The following is an 18,025-nucleotide window of genomic DNA, read 5'->3' as shown; positions in this document are numbered from 1 at the left end:
CCTAACCCACCAATTCCCAGAAACTAAGAGGTCACCACTCTTCATGTAGCCATTTAATTTTACATTTTACAGGAGGGGACAGTTCACTAAATCAGCTTTAAACAGTTCCCTGAAGTTAAAAAACCCCAACCTTTCTCTATAACAAAGGAGTATTTTCAATTATTCCTTTATTTATAGAATATTCTACTGTATTTTGTTTTACTCACTGTCTTGTGTTAAAAAAATTTATGTATATTTTCACATGTTAAAGAATTTTGCAAGAGGAGATAAGGAAAAAAAGGCAATTTTGACCATAATACTACAAAAACCTCAAAGCTCATTACTTTCAAAGCACAAAAGCTCAGTATTATCTACAAATAATCAATGACTTGCCTGTATGGGAGTGCTCCTCTCTGAGGGAGGGATCATCTCTGGGGACAACACTTGTGGAGGATCAATCCCTTTACTGACCTTCTGTTGGATGAGATACATTGCTAATGCAAACTGATCTTTGCTCAGCTTTCCCATCTGTCTTGTATCTGCCAAAGCCCTAGTAAAAAATAGATCATACTTATAAACAAGAAAAGCTTATTTCTCCTCTAACAAGAAGCCTGAAATACACACATATATGTAATTTCCTTTTGATTCAGCTCCATCAGAGCCTGCTTATTCTAGTGAGAGAGTTCCATAAAGAGAGCAGTATTTTATCAGCCATTCAGTATTAACTGAATAGAACAGCATTACCTGAGAAACTATTTAGAGCCCTAGAACTTAAAAAAACAACCACAGTTCACAGACTGACCTATTCCCCCCTCCCAGAAAGCAAAGTAAGAAATAATTTCTCCCTTATTTTTCCATATAGCTCAAATACCACAGTACAGCAACAGGGCAATTAAATGAGGCTGTGGTTTTTGTTTGGATTTTGGGGTTTTCTTTGATGTTAGGATCGCAAGTGTGGCTGGATAATCCAACTTCCCAGATCAGAAGGTTACGAAAATAGAGCTACTAGGGAATCCTTACCATATATGTGCTAGGAGATTCTGAGAGAGACCCGAGTGCATAAAAATGTCCTTTACTTCTTGGCCACTCACAAACCCATCCATGTCTGTGTCTGTTTTTAAGAAGATGTCATCGTATCGCACCTTTTCAGACACTGGTACCACCCAATTCACAGAGGGCTGGAAAACAAAGTTTTGTCTTTCAAGAGAAGGGAAACAGTCTTTATCACCACACTGAGTATATGTGACACTATTCAGAGTCAGAAGTGCTGAACATCTTGCACAATCCAATCTAACTGGGAAGTGGGTATTTCCCCTTTTCCTAGGAATGTTTTAGCTTAATACCTTTTTATCTGAATTATAAATACTGACAAACATTCTTGCTTTGGAATGCTTTGGAAAGCATTCAGTCTTTAGAAATACGGACCAACTAAGCATACTAAGTCCTCAAGCTAATAACACAGGAGCTTTAGTAGGCAGAATAATGATTGCTCAAAGAAGTGGCAAATGCTCCATCCCTGGCAGTGTTTAAGGCCAGGCTGGACAGAGCCTTGGGCAACACGGGCTAGCAGAAGGTGTCCTTGCCCATGGCAGGGAGTTTGAACTGGATGATCTTAAGGTCCTTTCCAACCCAAACCACCTTATGATTCTATGAATTCTTTGGTACTAAAGCAGACACATGAGCGAAACCTTTCTATGTTTTCACTTTCAATGAAAAGTGAAAATTCCCCATAAGATCTGCTGCCTCATGGTCACTGACTAAACTTCACTTGCTTCTCTTCCCGACTTTCCATTCTCATTTCATTCCCTCCACCCAAATTGTCCAACAACCACCCAGAAATAAAAAAGCAGGTTTATTTTTACCTGCAGTTTGCTGATTTTAAAAAAGAGAAAAAAGATTTATACCTGTGCTTGCTTAATGCTGGGCTTGGGAGACAAACTCTCTGTGCTGTGCAGACTGTTGCCACTGCCATGAGATGGGGTAGAGCGGAGGCTGTCTTTTGGTGGAGGACTTGCAGGAAGAACAGGAACAGAACCAGGAAAGACAGGAGTCTTCTTTCTTTTAGAAGGTGGTATGAGAGAAGGGGGTAATAGTGAAGGAACTGGCTCTTTCTCGAGAGCTCTATATACCAAATGCATTGCCTGCAAAGGCAAAAAAGGTCAGATAACATTAACAATTAGAAGGAAGAGCTACAAGATTTTCCAGTGTCAGTCATTTACATCTTACTAAAACAAGGACAGTAAGATTAGAGATGCAAACCAGAGCAGATCATTTTCATTTTAATTCCAAAAAGTTTAATCTTGGTGACATAGGCAAGAGTCAGCACATCTGAGAAAGATCATTTAATAGCTCCACATGAACAATTTAGATTAGAACAACCAAATGGAGCAGAGAAAGCTGCAAAGCTCCTGAGAGTAAAAACTGAGCAATCTGCTCTAAGAGACACACTGTGAATGGAGAACGTAAAGCAACCTACCACAGCAAACTCATCCTTGTCCAGGTGACCATCTTTATCAATATCACTGAGATCCCAGACCTACAGCAATTATGATACAAGAAATCACTTAGAGAACAAGTTACACTTTGTGCTCTTGATGTTAAACATCATCATATTGAGCATACTCCCTAAAGACTCTTAACAGAGTTTTTGTGAAGACTGCATTAGTTATATTAGACCTAGCTAACAGACTAGATTAGTTTTCTGACTGGCTCCAACAAATTCTGGGTGCAACACAGGCAGGATTGTCATCATTCTATGTTGCAGTTAAGGAATCATCAAGCTAAAAACATCCAGAGGTGGCTTTCAGAATGGTCCAGCAGGTGTGGGTTAGCAGATTGCCCAATTTTATCTTACAAGAAAGTGAAAGTGTTTTAGAGAAGTCAATAAACTTCTAATTTGCATTCCATTCCTCAATTTTTAGTCTTAATTTTTTGTTAAAAGCAAAACCAAACAAAACTGTCCACCCCCCTGAATTTTTTGTAGCAGAGAATTTAAGCATCTCTCAACTGCAGTTCATTATTAGGTCAAGTACAGTCAACAAAACTTGCAGGAGATTTAGAAGGATACAAAACTTTGGGTACTCTAATACTCAGCCATCAGCTAGCACTGTTTCATCATCAATATGACTTGTTGACAGTATAGCAGAGTGGACAGAGAATTAAGACCAAGGCTCAACCATCTGAACTCTCCTCCCAGCTTTATCTCTGGACCCCAGTACAAATTTAAGCTAGCTCATTAGTCCTTTGCCCATTTCCTGAGTCCCCTGTCTTGCCTGCAAAGCTTCCTAAATTTCTAGCATGGCAATGGCAAGATAAAATACAAAGCCTTTCAAGGACGAGTACTTCACAATATTCAAGTACAGAATTACAACAAGCTGTATTTAGATTTTGTAGATAATACAGAGAAAGAGGCAGCTCTTCCTGAGAAGATTAACGTATACACAGATATGGCTCTTAAATAGAATGTATTCAGTCCTATCAATACGCAAAGCATTAAAGAATACATATTTTAAATGGAAGCAAAAAAATACTTTAAGGTTTGATTCCTTTGCAACTATGCAGTGGATGCACTAAACTCACATCTCAGAAGTATTTATAAATATACATGAAAAAAGAAAACTACTTGACAATTGGACAGCTACAATAAACTAGGATGTTTTAAAGTGTTCTCCTGTGCAAACAGTGGATAGACTTAATGGTATGTCTGTTAACTTGTATTTGGAAAAATGACAAAACAGCGGAATATGATATAAAAGCCATTATGGTTCAGGAAAGCTTTTTCTTGTTTTGAAAAAAACCTAAGTAAAAATTTCCAGCTCTTAAAATGAATAGAGATAATGAAGCCAACCTACACCAGGGCCCAAATTGATGCTATTATTCCTATTTCTAAGTGGAAGACTTCAAAACCTACTTACTGTTCTTGCGTTATAGCATGCACTCAACGTAATTCCACAGCCAAAACCTGATCCATGTTTGTAAGCTACATTTAAATATTTAACATTGCAACTGCAAGAAGCTAAATAGAGAATAGTTAAATCTAAACAGCATACTTACCCTTCCTAGGATATCAAGAGGTAGCTTTGAATTCATCAGTACTGGTTTTACTTTGTCTCCTGAAAGTAAACCATTTACTGGCAAAAGGCTTTCAAAAATACCATCAAACTTTGCTTTTTCTTCCACCTAGTTGGTAAGAAATAGCCTGAATAAGTAAAAAAGTGTGCCTGTGTGAGTGTTGAAAATGAGATCTTGCAAGAAATTAAGACTGGTCAGTAAAGTATTCATTCTAACTTTCCAAGCTTTCTGCAACTGCCACCATGCTGTATTTACATGTAAACCCATGGAGCTGGATTTCAAAGCTAAGGGTACGATAGCTAAGAGATTTTAACATGCAGCACAGAAGGTGTGTTTCTATAGTGTTCTAAAAGGACAATGCATTCTGATTAAAATGCTGCTGACCAGATTTTAAACAAACTTTGACAAGCTCTGTAGAGCTAAACACTATTCTTCCCCCAGAGTTTCCTTCCCACTTGAAAGTGCAACATGCAACTACATCAAAAAAGGCAAAAAAAAGGCAGCATTAAAGTTATTTTATTAAATTTCTACCTTTTGGAAAGTGCTTGCATTTGAAAATTAACTAAATACAAATATCCTCATGTATGTATCAAAAGTTCCTTTTTTCCCCCGATGACATACATTGTGTGCATCATTGACTACTAATTAGAACAAACGAACTCAAGCTTTAAATTAATACTTCAGGATGGATTTGGTGAAATGCTTTGCTGTTCTCAGTAGGGCTCCTTTATACAAACATGAAAGTGTCTAGGATTTCAGAGCAAATCCAGGCAGAAGATTAAAATTCATTGTGTCTTAGAAACATCACACCAGGGCTTCCCAAAGGCTTGATTAATACTTATTTCAAATATAAAACTACAGCTCAATGTTCTCTATTGTGCAAAAGTCTGTCATTAGAAAGGGAGGACTTCTGAAATGGGAAATTTATTTGCTACAATATACTCTCACTGGGAAAATTACAGGTAAAGGAAACATTTACTTTTAAAGAATGGATGGAATGTGCTGCCTTTTACACTTACCCTAACAGCCCAGTGAGTCTCTGTTGAAGGTGGAGTGATCAGCAAAGGACTGCTAGTGTCGTGCTAAAAATCAAAGAAGTTTTTATTTATGCACGTATATACATATAAATTACACTTCTGTCTCTAATCCTCACTGCTTGCTCTAAGAGATGCTTATGGACATGAAGCTTAACTGCACTGAAATAAAGATAAAGGCTGCACATGTACCTAAATAAAAAAATGTCATACTGATTTATACTATTAAAGCACTTCAACAAGGACATTAGGTGCATTAGGTACCCAAACACAGAACTAAAGCAAGCTGAGGGAGGTAGCACAGCAGCTACACAGGCAAAGCTGCCGTCATGCCCTTTACTACAAACTCTTTTTTCATAAATGTAGAGTTTAGCCCCACCAGGTTCCTGAGCAAGCTGACTGTAGTTAAACTAGCAGCAGTTCTGCTGTGACAGGACTATGGCAGCCACGGTCTTAAGGTTAACGGTTTGGCATTTATGAAACAGAAGATTATTCCAGTGTTCCAACTGAAGCCTTAGTTCTCCTATAATACAAACAGACATTTAAGTGCATATTACTTACAAATTTAGGAGGAGGCACAGTCAAGTTGAGACTGCTCAGGTTAACGTCATGGCCATTCTGTGCACATGCGACAAGGCGCAATGCGACATAGAAACCCTACAAAAAAATGAGTGGTTTCTGTTAAAAAAGGAACCAGTCTAAATCAGTCTCCAATAACCATTAATGATTTTTACTAACACTGTACACGTGCAACTCAGTAAAGTACAGAAACAACAGATGTATGGCTCATCCAGTTCACTGCATACTGACAAGTACCCCACTGTTTTTAAAGATGATTCAGGAAAAGCTTTGCGGTAACACGGAACACAGAGCAGAAAACTTCAAAGGTAGATTTTAAGGACTTTCCCATAATCAAATTATTGACATTAAAAATGGCAACAAGTTTTCTTAAAACTAATAATGTGTTTAAAACATTTCACCTACAAGTAACTTCCAAGCCATTTTTACTAATGCTAATTATATTTTTTCATGGAAAAAAAAAAAAAGACTTCTAAAAAAACAGATCTTAAAAATCATAGTTTGTACTTGGGACCCTATGACTATGTATCTATGTATCACACATATGGATTATTTAGAAAACAGCCAGAAAATCAGACCCAAACTGCTCCAGCAGCCTCACTAAGTAATATTTGGATGTGAGCAGTGTTACAAAAAAACCCAACTCCCCTTGCAAACAGAAACCTACAAATGTGTACGAGTAACTCCTACTGGTAACAGGATTTTCTTGAAACAAGGTTAATCTGTGGAAGATAATGCAAGAGGTCTACAGGAACATTTAATTTACCTGTTTATCCAAGTATCCTTTACCCTCTGGGTCAGCCAAATCCCATATCTGTGGGGATACAACATAAAAGCCATTGTGATATTAAAATAAAACTTAGCTCAGCAGTTCATCCTGCATGTCTCCTTGATGTGTTTGTTGCAGCTTCCAAGTTATGATATATAATTATCTAATTCCCAAGTTAACAAGTAAAATGTTACACAAAAGACAATCTTTTCCTTTTAGATTCCTAAGAAACTCAGAACAATTCCTTGGAGCTATTACCAATCTGTGGTTTACATAATGTTGAATGGCTCTGATTAGCATTCTACCAAATTCCTTTCTGCAAACCCCTTCTGCTCAATGTTAGCTTCACTCAAGCAAGTGTGTGGATAATTACAGCACTATTTAATTCCCTCAACTTACTTTCCCAAGGATAATATCAGAGAGACCGGATTTTTTCAGGAACAGTGCAGCTTCATTTGCCCCAACTCTGCCTGTATATGCTGGATCTACCTGAAAGATAAAAATTCACATTCAATTGAAGCATGGCTGTGATGAAAGCAGAGACAAGAAATGAAATGTCTCGTCTCTAGGTCAAAAGGAGTTACACAAGCACACATTAGCGCTCAGCAGAGAGAATTTACAGAAGCTTAGCACTGCAATGGGGAAAGGCAAGAGAGGGAAATCTGGGGGAAGAGGAAACTGCATTTCAGTTTTTTAAAAGAACCTACCTGTTTGTAGTAAGTTTCATATAATGGATTCCCAGTAAACTGAAAAACAAGAGAGATATTAAGAAAACAAAGAATAAACTTCAATCACAGACAAGCCACCTTTCAGGATTGATGGGGGGTTGGAAAGTGTATAGTACTTTGTGTATTAATTCTATTCAATGAATAGAATGGTATGTTAATTTGCTGTGTTCCTAACTGGATACCTGAATTCTAAGTGTGGATAACAGTGATCCCTCAAAACCTGCAACCAACAGACTACTGTCACCGCTTAAACAGCATTCAAACACACCTGCATTTGTAATTAACAACACTAAAGGGTAGTAAGGTTTTGTAAAGCACCTTTGAACTATTTGCCAAGGTATTTCAGATGACAGTTTGAGAACTACTCATGACAAAGGCAGAGATTTCAACATAATGCTGACTTATCTCCTGCACTGTATCCATACTTATGGAATACTTTCAGCAGGCAATTACACAGACACATAGGCAGAGCTCTGGTATCAAAATATGCCTGAGTTTATGCATTTCCAGGACCAGGATCTTAAACTGAAACAATAAAAACACCATAACAGAATGAATGGTTACTTAAGGGATGCTACAATTCCCTGACAATGCTTTTTGAGGATTCCTCTGCATTACACCAAAGCAGCAGACACAAAGGTAGGCCCTGACTTTCCGGGATACTAAACAAGCAGATTCCTTTTCCCTCTTGCTAATGTTCCAAGCAAAAGGGAACGACAATGCCAAGAAAGGCAGAAGCCTGAACACCCATCTTCTCACTTGCCTCCTACAACTGCCACAGGAGCTGTAGCCACGTGCAGGTTCTACCTCCACACCACTCTCCAGCCTCGATGCCAAGAGCAAAAGCGTTACAATCCCATCTCAAACAAGTCACCCCTTAGAGCAACCAAAGGCCTTAAAACCCAGGCAAACAACCCAATAAACACAGCTGAACGAGCGAGATGCAGGGATGTTGAAACTGCTTGGGACAACTACTCTCCACCTACAGGACATAAGTCAGACACCTGACGAACTATTACTCCACACTAATTCTTATGACTGGTATATCATCTCCCAAATGGTCATCCACATAGATTTCCAGACTTTCTGCCTAGAGTGAGGGGAAGGGAGACAGAAATATGATGAAATAAAAGACCAACGAAGACCATGACATTTTATTTTACACAAAGGGAATCTTTCTGTAAGTTTACAATGAACATGCTAAATCTTAATGGGCTATCCAAAATAACTAACCCCTATTAACCAAACACAAGCAAACACCAACTCTTTGAAGATCAAAAGTTCTACTTGGCTAGAAAAACATGCATTTTCAGAAGAGTTTCCTAAACATCTGACATGTACTTACACCCATCAACAAAACAAGCTGCTGCATTCTCCAACATCAATCAGTACCCTCTAGAAGCTCATGCTCTTCCAGAAGCTGGACAGTTCAGAAGCAACAAGCTGTGATGAGAACTCATAAACCTGACTCACCTTTTTGCTGGCTTGTAAATGATCACCACAGATAAGCACTGAGTTCCTATCCAGACCAGGAAACACATCATGCAGAGAAAAGGTGGAAGTAGGAAATAGTATGTCCAACTCTGAATAAAACCTAGTATGTTTTAGCCAAACTATATATCTCTTGTTTACCAGAAAGCTGAGAGAAGCCAGCCAAAGACCAGCTAAAAGCTGTTGTGACTGATTTGTGAGTATCCTAGAGCACGCAGAGACTGGATTCGTACCAAGATACCACTCCATTAGCAGTACTGAATCATCTCATCGCATCACCAGGCATTCTTGTCATCCTCATTCAATGCTGTCAGCTGTGACATACAGCTGACTTACCTGACAGAGGTGGCAGGAATCCAGGGTGATGTGTTTAAATGCTGTGAAGTTTCGACTACAGCAATATATTCATGCAAGTGCTGCTGGAAAGCACTTCCTCACTCGATACTCAGTGTTTGACAAAGATGAAGCCTCTCTGACCGATTTACCTAAATGACTGCATCTCTGTGATGAAGCAGACCAGACAAAATGGGCTCAAGTGATAAAAATAGCTGCCTGCCCACCCATCACCATGTCTGACTCCAGCACTATCATTCAAGAGAATTCAGTAATTGGATGACATCTGCTGACGAAGAACCTACACAAGATTCTGTCAGTGCTGGCAGAGACAAACATGTTGAAGAGTGTAGCTGATGAGTGGTCAAAGGCTATAACCTGTTATACAGCAGATCAGTTTAACAACCCTCTGGTTTCTACACCTACTCCATCACACCAAAACATCACTGATGAGCAACGCTCCACACTGTCCCGCAAAGACACACTTCAGAACCCTGGTTCCTTGTTGTTTGACCTCTAAGTTGATTTCCTGTACAGATCTGAAGTTCAAGTCTCAAACTTGCACTCTCACAGCAGGTCTGGTACTCTGCATTTGTGGCGCACACTACACACAGAGATACAACTCCATGTCCCTTAATGCAGATCTGGGGAAAGGCAGGCGTTAAGATGCTGCCACCAGAGCAGTTGATAAAGTTAGTTCCTACCAGCCCTCTTTCCTGAGGTGACCTCAGGACCATAAAGAACATTGGATCAGACGAATTATTTTCCTTGGTGTGCTCCTGTTTCATAATTTTCTCTCAGCCATTCTTGTCACATCCTATGATGGATGAAAATAGGTACTGTGAAAGGGGGAAAAACACGGTGTTCCACAAATATGAGAGCAAAAAGAAGGCTGCTGCTGCCCTCAGATTACCTTTGCCATTACTCTACCTGCTGAGTATCCCAAGTTGTCTCAGAGACTGAGCTACCAAATGATCTGCGCTGCCCCAATACCTCTAACATAATACTCCATAACCTCCAAAGGCTGTAGGGTGAACATGCCTGGCACAGCAGAAAGACCACTGATAAGGTGACCAAATATTCAAGGAAATAAAGTTATCAAAGGCACAACAACAACCAAAACGGGACCTAACTCCAAGAACTGATCTTACATGCTTGCTCTTCAACTGGTTTTGCATGAAGAGCTGAAAGGTTAAACAGTTTGCAAACTGTTAGACATCTAAATTCTCATTCATAAAAACACAATAAAAACGTAACCTCATAGAGGAATAGAAGCGTAATAAAATTCATTTATGAGAACAAATACCATTGAGCGCTTTCACATGCTTGAATTACCTGTACTGACTATAACCCTAACATGTTGATAGCAACAGTCTTATTTTATATCTTTCTGAGTGAATATACTCCAACATTACAACACATATAACCTCTCCTACTCCTTTTAATACCACTTCTGTCATGTATTATAACTAGCACATCTCTCTACAGGAAACACGAATTTGAGGCTATTAAAAGAGGAAGTTCATCAATTTCCAGGGAAATCCTGCTTATTGCCCTGATTACCACTAGGTTATTCTTGACAGTTCAATACAGTAAAAGAAGTTTTAACACTAGAATGCTTCCATTGAATGAGCTGAAAAATAATAGGTCAAAATAACTGATACATTCACAGAATGGGGTCCTTTTTCCCTCAACATGTCATACAAAAGAAAATACCATCGGTGCCAGTCTCTCAAGCATCAACTGGAATTTAAACAACACAGGAGCAGGATGCCAGCATGAGAGATATTGGATATATTTTTACCAATGTACTCTTGCAGTTCCACAGCAACAAAACTCTTTCCAGTCCAGAGTTCATGTCACACATATATTGTGCACCACATTACTTCACTTGAGAACTTTGGATAACAGTTTGCATGGATGTTTTCAGACATTTCTGAACATGTTAATTCAACAGATGCTAATAGGGATTCTTACTGCTATTCAGAAGCTAGAAAGCAGTGCGCTCTCTTAATAAGACAAATTACATATTGCCCAAGCATCGCATAACACCGATACTCTGAGAGTGTAAAGATACACTCTCAGAGTATCACAAATAAAAGCCCATTATTAAAAAGAAATAGGTTTAAACGATCCCAGCTACCAAGAGCAGTTGTTCTGAATTCCTGACTGGCCTAGCCACGGTGGAGAAAACAGTTTTCATCTCAAGGCCTTGGGAGGTGGAGAGGTGCCACTGCTTCTGTTTCAAAGGAAACAAGTAAGCTAACTGTCTTCACAGGAGCGTAAAACAGGAATGAACAGCGATCACACTGGTCAGGTTTAGATTATTTGGGTGAGACATCTATCAGAAGCCTTGTAACAACAACAACCTCCCCAAGGATCCCAAACATGAAAGCAGAGCTCAGGACAGCCTCTCCCGGAGGCATGCCGCCCTCCCTGAGGGGGAGCCTCCAAGGTTCAGGGTCTTCCCTGCAGAAGCCTCATCCCCCTGCCAGCCGTCTGCTGAAAACCTCCTTCCCATTCCTCCCCACCGGCTCCTCCGCTGGGCTGCCCGCGCCTGTGGCTGCGCTGCTCCTGCACCTCCCAGACACTAAGCCCAGTCATGACAGCTAAAGGCGGCCTTAACCCCGTGTTACAGGCATGGTGACGAGCAGGCCGAAGCCGGGGGCTCAGCACACAGCGAGCCCACCCTCCTGCCGCCCAGCCCCGCACCTCCGACCACCACCAGCGGGAACCCCGCAGCTCGAACCCGGCAGCGGCAGCTCGGGGAGGGGAAGCGATCCGAGAGCCTCACCGCTGCCCTGCCCCTCCCCGGGGGGCAGCTCCGGGGCCTCCATGAGGGGAGGGCGCCAGCGCCTTTTGTGCCCCTCCAGAACCAGCCGGCGCGCAGCCCCGGCCCGACAGCGGGGACAGTCGGGGGCTGCTCGCCCCAGCCCGGGGCCCGCTCCCCGCCGCGCACCGACCCGCTCCCGCCGCGCACCGAGCCACCCCCCGGCTGCGGGGAGAGGCAGGGCCTGTGCCCCAGCGCCGACCCGGCCCCGGCTGCACCCGCCTGCGGGAGGGGAAGGCGCCGGGGCGGGCGCGGTCCCTGTTCCTCGATCGGAGCTCAACCGCCGGGGCCGGAGGGCCGGGTTCCCCCCTCAGCCGCCCCCGGCGGGGCCGGTTACCTGCTGGCTGAGGGGGATGAGCGCCGCCATCTTCCTCCCACTGATTCGGGCAGCGGCCGGGGCGGGAGGGGTGGGGGGAGGCGGGGCGAGCGGCGGCGGGAGGCCCCGGCCGCGCCTGGCACCGCGCGGCCCGGGCTGGGGCCTGCTGGGCCGCTGCCGCTCGTCGCCTGCCTCCGGAGGCTCCCCTGCCCCAGGCACAAAAGCGAGCGCGGCTTTATCTGTGCCCGGCAGCCGTTCCCCACCCCGCCAAGCCGGGGCTGCTCCCGCGGCTCCGTCCGGCCGCAGAGCTCAGTCCCTGCCTCCCGCAGCCTCCCCGCTCCCCGGCACGGCGGTGCGCCAGCTGCCTGGCGGTGACCTACCTACGGCATGGACAAAGTAGGTCTAGGGGAGACCCTGCGGAGCGTTCCTCCAGGTAACTAATGGACTTGCATCCCGCTTGCTCCTGGTTAAACCCAGTTATTTTACTTCACTCAACCTTGTCAAAACGGACTTCAAGCTAAGCTCCCTCCGGTCTGTGACTGCATTTTTAGCATCAAATACAAAAAAAAATGAAGAAATCATAGAATCATAGAATAGTTAGGGTTGGAAAGGACCTTAAGATCATCAAGTTCCAACCCCCCTGCCATGGGCAGGGACACCTCACGCTAAACCATCTTACCCAAGCTTCATCCAGCCTGGTCTTGAACACTGCCAGGGATGGAGCATTCACAACCTCCCTGGGCAACCCATTCCAGTGCCTCACCACTCTAACAGGAAAGAATTTCCTCCTTATATCCAATCTAAACTTCCCCTGTTTAAGTTTTAACCCATTTACAGCAGTGTATAAATCACTGTGGCCATATGAGAAATAAATCATCAGGAATTTGTTCAGGGGAAAACAAGTACAGGACAACTGCTGCTGCAGCGTATTTCAATAGCTGTCAAAGTTCTTCAACCCATAGCATCACTGGAACTGTTGTAGAGGGGACAGCCCCCAGACAAGCAGAAGGGAAAGAATTTGACCTCAGTCACTCCACAGGCAAAAGCCACCCAGCTTCAGTTGGGCTTTTACAGATCCTCCCACTCCCTATCTCCTTACCACACACAACTTCGCTCAGCCCAGGGGAAAATGCAAAACCACGGCTCTGGAAGCCTGGCCTCAGTTTTTGCTAAATCTATAGCATTAGTTCATAGGGGAGGAAAAGGAAATGTAAAAGAGCAAGAGGACACGAGAAGGGATGAAGGAAGTGACGGAACAAGTTACAAGAGTGAGTTACAGAGCAGGTCAGACAGAAAAAGACACATCATGGTTTCAACTTCCCGCCTCACCACCCTAACTGGGGGGAAAATACAAGTTGTCTGAACACATTTGAACTCCTAAGGACAGATTTGCGGATGGACAGCCTGTTGTCACTCAGCCCCACACCACCACAGAGCACTAGAACATTCTGTCAGCGGATAAGCCATGGCAGAGCAGCCACGGTAGAGCAGCCACGGTGCATTCGCAGCTCGGTGACGGGTGAAACTCTGACAGGCGCACAATGACTGCGGCAGCTCAGCAGAGCTGATCTCCTTAGGCTGAAGTATGCTGTGAAACACGCTTCACGCAGTTGACATGCTGAACCCTCTAAGGAAATACCATAAAAAGCTTATGAGGGTATCTCCTCAACAAAAAATGAGCATGAATTTTACATTTCATATGAAACCACTAACATGTAACTCTGTTCCAAAACACAGTGCTTTATTACAGGTGTTTCTAACACATCTTAGCAGTGTAAAGAAAAGCAGTTAAGAAAAAAAGAAAAAAATTAACCTTCTCTATAGATAATTTAACTCTGTTGTATTTTTCATTAAATGGAAACTGGTCACAAAATTCAATGCTAATTTTTTTTAAGAACCCTGTTTTGCTACAACTCCACTGGTGCAGATTTCAACACACGGTTAACAAACATCAAAATCCTTCAGTGAAAATATTCCTAAGTAACTTCAGTGAAAATATATGAACTTTTTTCAAATGCCAATTAAAGCTCTGTCTTGGTGTCAGTGTTCTTCTCTGCTCTGTCCCTTCCAGATTGTGTTTTTCTCTCTAGCTTCTTCTTAAACTGTTGCTCAAAGTACTTTTCTTCTGTAGCCCTTTCTCTCGCTTGCTCTTCCTCAGTCTGCTTTATGTACATTTCCTTTTCAGGACCCTAATATTAAGATGCCATTTTTGGGCACCGAGAGGTTCTTGATCAGACCCAACAGGGCATTTTTCAAATGTGGTCATACAGAACCAAAACAGAAACAAGAAGTTTTTGTTACCTTTGTTTCTCCCCATGTTTCATCACCAAAGTCTTCTGCATATTCCTCATCATCTGTTATCAAGAAGTTGTCAAAAATTGTGCCAGCTCTCACCTTTGAAGGAATAAGGAAAAGAAAAAAAGGAATAACTGAGCTGCTTGAAGCTTCAGTTATGGACCTCAAGACAGATGGAATAAGCCAGACTTCACAGTATTCACACCAATTATTTTAGGCCCCTCACTTACCTGTGGATGATTATCATCCAAAGAATAACTACAACAGAAGATCAGTGTCTTTTACAGGTTTTTCAATTCTGTACACATATTTACATAAAAGTAAGCTAAAGACAAAGGTCCGTCAGATCCAAAAGCAACAGATAATGTTTCTATGCAAAGCATAAACAGGTTGGTATATACTCAGTGAAAGAAAAGTTGCTTTATTTTTCACTATAGGCATCTCACCTGCCAGATATCAAGTCCAATGACACTAATATTTTCAAAGCTGTAGATGCTATAGTCTGGTGAATAATTTGGATTGTCAATCTGTGGATGAGGCCAAACTCCTCTATAATTTGGGTTATCAATCTGCCTTGGTTTCCATTCCCCCTAGGATAAACCACATGTTCTGAATAAAGTCAGGCAAATAAAAGTTCCTTAAAGTGTTATATGTAGTCAAGATTACAAAATTATTTATACTCTGTATAGAGGATTCTTGACCCTAGGATAATGCCATTCTCCATTCACAGCATCATCCCAATCTGCAGGTTTCTCAGCACTCATGTCCATGATGTATTCAGGCTCATCCCAATCCTTTAAAAAGATTAAGAAAGCAAAACTAGTGCACAGTTCAACTACATCAAACATGCAGGCAGTAGAAATGAAATCACCCAGCAATGCAGAATAAGGAGAGCAAATTACCTCAGGTTTGACATCGTTTGGATCATCAATTTCGATTCGATCATCCCAGTCCACTGGTTTCTTCACCGCTGGATCATTAATTTTCTTGGGTGGCAAAAAATCTAAATCATCTTCTAAGTTGCCAGATGCAACCATTTCATTATCAATTTTTACTTTGTAAGTCTGATCTGGCCTTATAATCAAAGTATAGAGATGGGTATAGCCATCAACCTGGGTTTTAAAGAATGCAGTTTTTAAAGAAAGAACATTTGTTAAGAACCTTAAATACAGATCTTGGGAATTGCCTCACACCAGACTTATACTCCTAATTTCTAATGGATTTTTCATAAAGAGTAGTAAGAAAAAATACTGCATTCCCCAAGTGTCTACATATCAAAGGAAAGGGCCCTCTCACTAGGAAATGTGGAATTAAAGTTGCAGTTAAAACACTCAGTGATATACAATTTTTAATAACATGCAGCACCCTTGCAACCCTGTTCCATCCTGCATCAGTAGCAGGTGTTAGAAATGCAATGATTAAATTGCAAACATATTATCAACTAAGAAATATCTGAAGTCCGAAAATCAATATGATGGAAGATACGATGACACTCAAAGGTATTACATGTTTGCAATAGTTTCTTTTTGTTTTTTCATCCTCATATCCCTGTAACTTGCTTATTTTAAAGTTTATATATCCTTGAAATGTGTATTTACCTTGCATCTGATCAGTTTCTTGATTGGATGGGGTTTATTCTTGTAATTTAAAATAACATGGACTTTCTTTGTATCAGATCCACAAATATCTGGCCCTACAAAGAGATCACATGCCTTGCATTTCTTAACTTCTTTGCAAGAAAAGACAGAAAATCTCCTTACAGTCACAACATCCTGATTTCTTTAAGACAGCCTTCCTCTACAATTTTTCCTCCATTTCCACAACCATCTTTAGAAGAACTGCACAACAGCAGTGACAGTATTTTAGTAATGAAGTAGTAACTCCAAACTCACCAAACATGATGTAATAATGTGAATCTCCGCTGAGCTTCTTCTGGTCCAAGTTTGAGGGAAAAATCTTAACATACCCCCCACCACAATCTATCTTCTGCTCATGTTTCACTGTGTATTGGATGACCAAAGTCTTCCCTTTGTTACTGAATGGTTTAAATCGTGATGAGATGGCATAAAACTTAAAGTTTTCAGTAGTTTGTAGACCTGCAAAGATACTAGTATAATAATCAAACTTACATTTTTTCCCCATTTGCAAAGAAAAAAATAATTTTATTGCCATGCATGGCACACCTATAAATGCAAATATATAAATATATACAAAGGGGTTGCTCAACTTGGAGAGCAGAAGGCTCCAGGGAGACCTTAGAGCAGCTCCAGTGCCTAAAGGGGCTACAGGAAACCCAGAGAGGGGCTTGGCACAAGGGCCTGTAGGGACAGGCCAAGGGGAATGGCTTGAACCTGCCAGAGGGGAGACTGAGATGAGCTCTGAGGCAGAAGCTCTTCCCTGTGAGGGTGCTGAGGCGCTGGCACAGGGTGCCCAGAGAAGCTGTGGCTGCCCCATCCCTGGCAGTGTTCAAGGCCAGGTTGGACACAGGGGCTTGGAGCAAGCTGCTCCAGTGGAAGGTGTCCCTGCCCGTGGCAGGGGTTGGAGCGGGAGGAGCTTTAAGGTCCCTTTGAACCCAAACCAGTCTAGGATTCTATGATATCCTTGATTCTAGAGATGGCTCCCATGGCATAGTTTGAATGAAACTCAAATACCTTTATCTAGTACTGGATCTCCATAAAACTTCCCTGCAGTGAGTCTGAACTTCCCAAAGTCTGGTTTGTACTCAGAATTCATCCACCTCTTCCTCCACTTGGCTGTCCCATGCAGTCAGCACCAGCAACAACACAGGAACAGAGTCAGGACGGTAAGGGGCGGAGGGGGCTCCCTCCCCACCAGCTTACACACTCACAGCCGTTATTACCGGCAGCTGCCCCACCGCCCCCTCTACCCTTGAACCCCCTGCCCTCGCCCAACCTCCATCCAGAAACTGCTCCTGGAAATACACCGTGGCCCGGGCAGAGCCCAGTGCAGCCCCGAGGAGCAGGAGCAGCTTCAGCACGGCGATGAACGGCACTGCCCGCCCGCACCCCCTCAGCGCCGCCGCCATGACCACCACCCTCACACCACAGCGGCCGACAGCTTCGCGCCTCAGCAGCCCCCTTAAGCCGGGATAGGATTGGCTTAACGCCCTCGTGAGGCAGTCACGTAACGAAGTGCATTTCGGGGCTTGTAGTCGGCGCTGTCATGAGCGCAGTATCCCTTCTTGGGATTGGATGGGTATGTCTGCGCAGAGCCAATGAAGGGGCGGTATGTTTGGGTGTCGCGGTCTCTAGCATACGGGCCAGCCGCGGCCTGGCCGCCGCCTCAGGATGGCTGCTGTCGCTCGGGTGCAGCGGGCCCCCGCGGGCGGCGGGCAGGTGAGGCGGCAGCTCCCGGCCCGGCCTCTGCGAACCCCGCGCTCAGTCTGTACCGGGGCGGCCTCGGGGCCCGGGTTGATGTGGGAAGGGGCCCGGCTGTGGGGAGCGGGAGGGTCTGCTCGGTCGGGGGAGCTGGGCGCGGAACCAGCTCTTTACAAGTACCTGAACGGAGGTTGTAGTGAGGGGAGGTCAGGCTCTGCTCCTAAGTAACGAGTGATGGGACAAGAGGAAACGGGCTCAAGCT

The 18,025-nt window shown here is 43.0% G+C and overlaps 2 protein-coding genes across 6 annotated transcripts in view; both read right to left on the bottom strand.

Annotated features, from left to right (window-relative positions):
* EPS15L1 (epidermal growth factor receptor pathway substrate 15 like 1) overlaps window positions 1-12,262 on the bottom strand; it is a 43,819-nt gene extending 31,557 nt beyond the window's left edge. For 2 of the 5 annotated variants that reach the window (XM_057406787.1, XM_057406788.1), the window contains exons 1-11: window positions 12,152-12,261; window positions 7,140-7,178; window positions 6,832-6,921; window positions 6,430-6,477; window positions 5,646-5,741; window positions 5,070-5,132; window positions 4,033-4,158; window positions 2,456-2,515; window positions 1,884-2,120; window positions 1,000-1,157; window positions 373-529 (exon numbers count right to left, since the gene is read on the bottom strand). In XM_057406787.1, the coding sequence (XP_057262770.1) occupies window positions 373-529; window positions 1,000-1,157; window positions 1,884-2,120; window positions 2,456-2,515; window positions 4,033-4,158; window positions 5,070-5,132; window positions 5,646-5,741; window positions 6,430-6,477; window positions 6,832-6,921; window positions 7,140-7,178; window positions 12,152-12,181 (1,104 nt within the window). In that variant the 5' untranslated portion in view covers window positions 12,182-12,261. Of the gene's footprint in view, window positions 1-372; window positions 530-999; window positions 1,158-1,883; window positions 2,121-2,455; window positions 2,516-4,032; window positions 4,178-5,069; window positions 5,133-5,645; window positions 5,742-6,429; window positions 6,478-6,831; window positions 6,922-7,139; window positions 7,179-12,151 lie in introns of those variants that run through there. The other 3 variants (XM_057406789.1, XM_057406791.1, XM_057406790.1) reach the window with 3 other exon arrangements.
* A 1,388-nt stretch (window positions 12,263-13,650) lies between these two features.
* Window positions 13,651-17,471, bottom strand: CALR3 (calreticulin 3). The gene is made up of 9 exons (XM_057406815.1): window positions 17,339-17,471; window positions 17,077-17,178; window positions 16,318-16,521; window positions 16,024-16,118; window positions 15,328-15,537; window positions 15,106-15,219; window positions 14,872-15,015; window positions 14,432-14,524; window positions 13,651-14,319 (listed from the first exon to the last, which is right to left on the bottom strand). The coding sequence occupies exons 1-9, from the start codon at window positions 17,469-17,471 to the stop codon at window positions 14,152-14,154; spliced, it is 1,263 nt and encodes a 420-aa protein (XP_057262798.1). The 3' UTR covers window positions 13,651-14,151.
* Between the last annotated feature and the right edge of the window lie 554 nt (window positions 17,472-18,025).

Source organism: Pezoporus wallicus, unplaced genomic scaffold (genome assembly GCF_028554395.1).
Source record: "Pezoporus wallicus isolate ANWC-B61680 ecotype Strahan unplaced genomic scaffold, APGP_CSIRO_Pwel_v1 contig_10514, whole genome shotgun sequence".
Lineage (NCBI taxonomy): Eukaryota > Metazoa > Chordata > Aves > Psittaciformes > Psittacidae > Pezoporus > Pezoporus wallicus.
Note: the sequence above shows the minus strand (reverse complement) of the source record. Positions and strands in the feature narration are given on the sequence as shown.